Source organism: Mustelus asterias, chromosome 20 (assembly GCF_964213995.1).
Source record: "Mustelus asterias chromosome 20, sMusAst1.hap1.1, whole genome shotgun sequence".
NCBI lineage: Eukaryota > Metazoa > Chordata > Chondrichthyes > Carcharhiniformes > Triakidae > Mustelus > Mustelus asterias.
In genome coordinates, this window is record NC_135820.1 from 1,910,998 (window position 1) to 1,918,788 (window position 7,791).

The 7,791-nt window shown below is 54.4% G+C and overlaps 2 protein-coding genes across 2 annotated transcripts in view; one reads left to right on the forward strand and one right to left on the reverse strand.

Moving 5' to 3' along the window:
• The window catches only part of LOC144508372 (C-X-C chemokine receptor type 3-like), a 29,489-nt gene extending 25,421 nt beyond the window's left edge, over positions 1-4,068 (forward strand). Inside the window, exon 2 of the mRNA XM_078236232.1 lies at positions 2,539-4,068. Within this exon, the coding sequence (XP_078092358.1) occupies positions 2,539-3,549 (1,011 nt within the window). The 3' untranslated portion in view covers positions 3,550-4,068. The remainder of the gene's footprint in view (positions 1-2,538) is intronic.
• Positions 4,069-7,258: 3,190 nt separating this feature from the next.
• The window catches only part of LOC144508199 (fish-egg lectin-like), a 15,371-nt gene continuing 14,838 nt past the window's right edge, over positions 7,259-7,791 (reverse strand). Inside the window, exon 4 of the mRNA XM_078236015.1 lies at positions 7,259-7,619. Coding sequence (XP_078092141.1) covers positions 7,478-7,619 — 142 coding nt within the window. The 3' untranslated portion in view covers positions 7,259-7,477. The remainder of the gene's footprint in view (positions 7,620-7,791) is intronic.

A 7,791-nucleotide genomic window follows, 5' to 3' on the forward strand; every position in this document is an offset into this window, starting at 1 on the left:
ACAAAGTCACAGCACTTAAATGCATTAAATCTTAATGGCAGCTTCATTAACAGGACATTTCTTACCTTTGTCTACAAGACATTGTCACCTGTGGATAATTGCCATCTCTTTGCATTTCAGAGATCCTCTGGATAAAATGCTCTGAATTTGCAATGTGGTATAAACATGTAGCTAAGCTTCACCCAGCATTATCATCATCTCATTTGTATAATGTTATCGCTGGCACAAGATGTATATATAGTTTCACTGCATACTTCTCTCTATGAATATGAAATAAAACAATTGTTAATGTCAATCGCTCTCCTGACTCACATCAGTAATAAAGTTTACAGAGAGCGACAGCTGTATAGTCATTGTCACATTCTCTCAGGAAGTTACAATTTACTCTGTTAAATTTAAAGTTATAATTTACAATTTACAATCTACCCCGTGCTGTAGCTGTCCTGGGAGTGTTTGATGGGGACAGTGTAGAGGGAGGTTTATTCTGTATCTAACCCCGTGCTGTACCTCTCCTGGGTGTGTTTGATGGGGACAGTGTAGATGGAGCCTTACTCTGTATCTAACCCCGTGCTGGACCTGTCCTGGGAGTGTTTGATGGGGACAGTGTAGAGGGAGCTTTACTCTGTATCCACCCCCATGCTGTACCTGTCCTGGGAGTGTTTGATGGGGGACAGTGCAGAGGGAGCTTTACTCTGTATCTAACCCTGTGCTGTAGCTGTCCTGGGAGTGTGTGATGGGGACAGTGTAGAAGGAGCTTTACTCTGTATCTAACCCTGTGCTGTACCTGTCCTGGGAGTGTTTGATGGGGACAGTGTAGAGGGAGCTTTACTCTGTATCTAACCCCGTGCTGTACCTGTCCTGGGAGTGTTTGATGGGGACAGTGTAGAGGGAGCTTTACTCTGTATCTAACCCTGTGCTGTAGCTGTCCTGGGAGTGTGTGATGGGGACAGTGTAGAAGGAGCTTTACTCTGTATCTAACCTTGTGCTGTACCTGTCCTGGGAGTGTTTGATGGGGACAGTGTAGAGGGAGCTTTACTCTGTATCTAACCCCGTGCTGTACCTGTCCTGGGAGTGTTTGATGGGGACAGTGTAGAGGGAGCTTTACTCTGTATCTAACCCTGTGCTGTAGCTGTCCTGGGAGTGTGTGATGGGGACAGTGTAGAAGGAGCTTTACTCTGTATCTAACCCTGTGCTGTACCTGTCCTGGGAGTGTTTGATGGGGACAGTGTAGAGGGAGCTTTATTCTGTATCTAACCCCGTGCTGTACCTGTCCTGGGAGTGTTTGATGGGGACAGTGTAGAGGGAGCTTTACTCTGTATCTAACCCCATGCTATCCCTGTCCTTGGAGTGTTTGTTGGAGGACAGTGTCAAGGGAGCTTTACTCTGTATCTAACCCCGTGCTGTAGCTGTCCTGGGAGTGTTTGATGGGGACAGTGTAGAGGGAGCCTTACTCTGTATCTAACCCCGTGCTGTAGCTGTCCTGGGAGTGTGTGATGGGGACAGTGTAGAAGGAGCTTTACTCTGTATCTAACCCTGTGCTGTACCTGTCCTGGGAGTGTTTGATGGGGACAGTGTAGAGGGAGCCTTACTCTGTATCTAACCCCGTGCTGGACCTGTCCTGGGAGTGTTTGATGGGGACAGTGCAGAGGGAACTTTACTCTGTATCTAACCCCATGCTATCCCTGTCCTTGGAGTGTTTGATGGAGGACAGTGTAGAGGGAGCCTTACTCTGTATCTAACCCTGTGCTGTACCTGTCCTGGGAGTGTTTGATGGGGACAGTGTAGAGGGAGCCTTACTCTGTATCTAACCCCGTGCTGGACCTGTCCTGGGAGTGTTTGATGGGGACAGTGCAGAGGGAGCTTTACTCTGTATCTAACCCCATGCTATCCCTGTCCTTGGAGTGTTTGATGGAGGACAGTGTAGAGGGAGCCTTACTCTGTATCTAACCCCGTGCTGTACCTGTCCTGGGAGTTTTTGATGGGGACAGTGTAGAGGGAGCTTTACTCTGTATCTCACCCAAGTGTTGATGGTGCTGCCCCTGTATGAGGATGTGCTATTACTGTTTGATGAGGGCCATTGTCAAGCTAATGGTCTGGACAGGGTAGATGCAGGGAGAATGTTCCCGATGGTGGGGCTGTCCCGAACCAGGGGTGACTGCCTGAGGATTTGGGGTAGACAATTTAGGACGGAGATGAGGAGACATTTCTTCACCCAGAGAGTGGTGAGCCTGTGGAATTCATTACCACAGGAAGTAGTTGATGCCAAAACATTGAATGTATTCAAGAGGCGGCTGGATATAGCACTTGGGGTGAACGGGATCAAAGGTTATGGGGAGAAAGCTGGATTAGGCTATTGAGTTGGATGATCAGCCATGATTGTAATGAATGGCGGAGCAGGCTCGATGGGCCGAATGGCCTCCTCCTGCTCCTATCTTCTTTATTTCTATGTTTAGCTGTTAAAACTGAGAAGTGCAGTTCTGAGTTGATGCCAGGTGCAAACCAATCATTGTTCCATAACGGTCATCTCATTTTTTAAAGGATTATCCTGATTATTTTCCAACCGGCTTCCTAATTGCACAGCCTTGCAAACCCATCATGATCGGACAATTTAACAGCATCTTCATCCCAATCATCTACTCCGTTGTCTTTGTGTTGGGGGCATTTGGAAATGGTGCGCTGATCTTCATCATTGCCCAACACAAACATGGCCACACCCTGACGGACACCTTCATCCTGCACCTGGCCATCGCAGACTTGCTCCTGGTCTTCACACTCCCGTTCTGGATGGTGGAGGCGCTCAGCGGCTGGGTCTTTGGGAACGTCATGTGCAAACTAACCGGTGGAGTCTTTGCCCTCAACCTGTACAGCAGCATCCTCTTCCTCGTCTGCATCAGCTTCGACCGTTACCTGGCCATCGTCCACACCATCCACATGTACCGCAAACGGAAACCCATCTACATCCAACTCACCTGCCTCCTTGTCTGGGTGTTCTGTCTCCTCCTGGCGCTGGTCGACCTCATCTTCCGTGATGTTTACGAGCCCAGCTATTCGGATCTGAAAGCCTGTACTTACTCATTCGGGATAGAGAGCGCGGAGGCCTGGAAGTTAGCCCTGAGGCTGGTCCATCACTCCATGGCCTTCTTCATCCCGGTGGCGGCCATGTTGTACTGCTACAGCATGATCTTCAGGACCCTGTGGCGCACCGACCTGTTCGAGCGGCAGAAGACCCTGAAGGTGGTGGTCGCCATCGTGGTGGTCTTCGTGGCCTGCTGGCTCCCCTACAACGCCGTGCTCTTTGTCGATACCCTCCAGTCACTCGGCACCATCCAGACCCACTGCGCCATGCTGAACATCCTGGACATCAGCCGCACGATCACCCAGAGCCTCGGCCTGGTCCACTGCTGTTTGAACCCCCTCCTGTACGCCTTCATCGGGGTCCGCTTCCGCGGGGAGATGCAGAGGATCTTGGCAGACGTCAGGTCCCTGAAGGTACCCCAGATTATCAGCCGCCAGGCCAGCAGGGAGGGAAGAATGTCCTCAGATCTCTGAGGGGCCTCAGCCAGACTGAGCGTCCACTCGCTCCGAGGGGATGTGGATTTGGCCTGGTGCCAGGTTGTGCCTGTGGGAGCCCTGCCTCATTCATCAATTCATCATCAACTGCACAAACCTTCACCACCTCTCCTCCAGAAGCCTGGATCCCACCAAAACCAGCTCTCACTGACTCCTAATAACTACCCCTCCTCCCCCCACCCCTACCATTTTCCCTATCTCCATAATCTCCAACAACACCTAGAACCCTTCCTATCTCGTAACCTCCTCCAGCCCCTACAACCATTCCCATCTCCGTATCCTCTATCAACCCCTACAACTCTCCCTATCTCTGTAACCTCCTCCACCCCCTACAGCCCATCCTAGCCCTGTAACCTCCTCCAGTCCCTACAATCCTCCCTCTCTCCATAAACTCCTCCAGCCCCAACAACCCTCCTTATTTCTGTAGCCTCCTTCAGCCTCAACAACACTCCCTATCTCTATAACCTCCTTCAGCCCCTAAACCCTCCCCATCTCTGCAACCTCTGCCAGCCCCTACAACTCTCCCTATCTCTGTAACCTCCTCCAGACCCGACAACCTTCCCTATCTCTGTAACCTCCTGCTTCCCTACTACCCTCCTCTTCTCTGTAACCTCCTCCAGCCCCTATAAACCTCCCTATCTCTATAACCTCCTTCAGCCCCTAAACCTTTCCCTACCTCTGTAACCTCCTCCAGCCCCTACAACCCTCCCCATCTCTGCAACCTCTGCCAGCCCCTACAACTCTCCCAATCTCTGTAACCTTCTCCAGCCCCGACAACCTTCCCTATCCCTGTGCCGTCCTGCTTCCCTACTACCCTCCTTATCTCTGTAACCTCCTCCAGCACCTACAAACCTCCCTATCTCTGTAACCTCCTCCAGCCCCTACAATCCTCCCTCTCTCCATAAACTCCTCCAGCCCCAACAACCCTCCTTATTTCTGTAACCTCCTCCAGCCCCAACAACACTCCCTATCTCCATAACCTCCTTCAGCCCCTAAACCCTCCCCCACCCCTAGAATCCCCCCATCTCTGTAATCTCCTCCAGCCCCTACACCCCTCCCTATCTCTGTAACCTCCTCCAGCCCCTACATCCCTCCCTATCTCTGTAACCTCCTCCACCCCCTACAACCCTCCCTATCTCTGTAACCTCCTCCAATCCCTACATACCTCCCTATCTCTGTAATCTCCTCCAGCCCCTACACCCCTCCATATCTCTGTTACCTCCTCCAGCCCCTACACCCCTCCATATCTCTGTTACCTCCTCCAGCCCCTACAACCATCCCTATCTCTGTTACCTCCTCCAGCCCCTACACCCCTCCCTATCTCTGTAACCTCCTCCAGCCCCTACAACCCTCCCTATCTCTATTACCTCCTCCAGCCCCTACACCCCTCCCTATCTCTGTAACCTCCTCCAGCCCCTATAACCCTCCCTATCTCTGTAACCTCCTCCAGCCCCTACACCCCTCCCTATCTCTGTAACCTCCTCCAGCCCCTACAACCCTCCCTATCTCTATTACCTCCTCCAGCCCCTACACCCCTCCCTATCTCTATTACCTCCTCCAGCCCCTACAACCCTCCCTATCTCTGTAACCTCCTCCAGTCCCTACACCCCTCCCTATCTCTGTAACCTCCTCCAGTCCCTACAACCCCCTGGGATCTCTGCGCTCCTCCCATTCTGGCTTCTTGAACATCCCCAATACCACACCATTGGCTGCTGTGCCTTCAACTGTCTGGGGGGGCGGCCCTAAGCTCTGGAATTCCCTCCGGAAACCTCTCCAGCTCTCTTTCTCGCTCTCTCTTTTATGCTCTCTCTCCTTCAGACGTTTACTTCCACAGTCATCTGTCCCTAACATCTCCTGAGATGAATCTGGAGGGTGAATTTGAGTTTGATAAGCGGCCACGTGAAACTCCCAGGGATCTATTGCAATATTAAAGGCGCTATAAGAATTCACATTTTGCAATTGTAATATTTGAATGCCGTGGCTTTATCATCATTCTGCTTCTTGCAATGACAATCAATCTCTCATTAAGAGTTCCCGTTTGGAAAAGATTCATCCCGTGTTTAGGACTGAAGTGAATATTCCACAGGGTGTTACATCTCGGCAGATACCTAGTTCTCTGATCGCAGTTATTGGTGGGGGTGGAGGTGGAGGTGGAGGTGGAGGTGGCGGGTCGGGGGGGTGGAGGTGACGGGTCGGGGGGGTGGAGGTGACAGGTCGGGGGGGGTGGAGGTGGCGGGTCGGGGGGGGGTGGAGGTGGCGGGTTGCGGGGGTGGGGTGCGGGGGTCGGAGGGGGTGGAGGTGGCAGGTCGGGGGGGGTGGAGGTGGCGGGTCGGGGGGGTGGAGGTGGCGGGTCGGGGGGGGGTGGAGGTGGCGGGTCGGGGGGGTGGAGGTGGCGGGTCGGGGGGGGTGGAGGTGGCAGGTCGGGGGGGTGGGTGTGGCGGGTCGGGGGGAGGTGGAGGTGGCGGGGGGTTGGGGGGGTGGAGGTGGCGGGTTGGGGGGAGGTGGAGGTGGCGGGGTGCGGGGGTCGTGGGGGGGTGCGGAGGTCGTGGGGGGGTGGAGGTGGCGGGTCGGGGGGGGTGGAGGTGGCGGGTCGGGGGGGGGGGTGGAGGTGGCAGGTCGGGGGGGTGGAGGTGGCGGGTCGGGGGGGTGGAGGTGGCGGGTCGGGGGGGGCTGGAGTTGGCGGGTCGGGGGGGGGTGGAGGTGGCGGGTCGGGGGGGGGTGGAGGTGGCGGGTCGGGGGGGGTGGAGGTTGCGGGTTGGGGGGAGGTGGAGGTGGTGGGGTGCGGGGGTCGTGGGGGGGTGCGGGGGTCGGGTGTGGTGATCCTAGTACAGAAAGAAACATCAGAAATAGGAGCTGGAGGCCATTTGACCCCTCGAACCTGCTTCCCCATTCAGCAGGATCATGGCTGGTCTTCCTTCTTCAACTCCCTCCCTCTATTCCCTTTGACTCTCACGGCGCCCATTGCCTCTCGGTCTCAGTCTGGTCTGGTCTCGGCGACGGAGCATCCACAGCTTTCCAGAGTCGGGAATTCCAAAGATTCACCGCCCTCTGAGTGAAGATGTTTCTCCTCAACTCAGTCCAAAATGGCCAAACTGAGACTGTTGTGGAATCAATGATTGGTCGAACCAAAGGCCAGGGTCTCAGAGAATGACCAATCACCATCTGAGACTGGAGCATGTTGACCTGTCCTGACCCTCCTCACCCCCACTACCTTTACACAGGTCCTGGGGCCTGGTGGCACCATGGTTACCGCTGCTGCCTCACAGCGCCAGGGAGCCGGGTTCAATTCCGGCCTCGGGTCACTGTCTGTGTGGAGTTTGCATGTTCCCTCCGAGTCTGCGTGGGTTTCCTCCGGGTGCTCCGGTTTCCTCCCACAGCCCAAAGACGTGTGGGCTAGGATGACGAGTCGGGTAACTACATGGGGTTATGGGGTGACTGTTCTCGGTGCAGACTCGATGGGCCGAATGGTCTCTTTCTGCACTGGAGGGATGCTATGATTCTCTGTGATGGGAGAAGATATTGTCCAGACACTCCCCCCACCGCCCCCCCAACCCCCCCTCCCCCCACCGCCCCCCCAACCCCCCCTCCCCCCACCGCCCCCCCCAACCCCCCCTCCCCCACCGCCCCCCCCCCCCAACCCCCCCCTCCTCTTGTGCTTCGAGGCTGTAATCACAGCGAGACCTGTTTCCATGGAGACTGGGAATTTTATTACAGAACAGAGTATATTTGGCACAACTGTTAATCTAACATTTTGACCATTGCTGCGCTGAGTCTCACTGGGACTGTATCAGAAGCAAATTTTAATTGAAAATCCAGCAGATACAGAGGCAGTTACAGATGGAGAGAACTCTCTTTACAAGGCTGTAATTTTCTGCTGATCCTCCATGTTGCTGCCTCTCTCACCGTGTTAGTGGCAGCGAATTAGATTGCCATTGGTCTCAACCAGCCACAGAGTTCCCAGATCAGAGGTCACGTGCCGGAACCTTCTACCCAAGAAATGAATGCGAGCCCATGTTATCCCTTGGGGTCTGCGCGCACTGATCCCAACTCTGCAGAATAAAGACAGCACAAGTCGTTTAGAATCACAAAAATCCACTGGTTCCTGAGAATCATAGAACCCCGGCGGTGCAGAAAGAGCCCATTCGGGCCCCATTCAGTCTGCAGCGCCTTTCAGAAAGAGCATCCTCGCCAGGCCCATTCGTCCCCCTCCCCCTCCTCCCC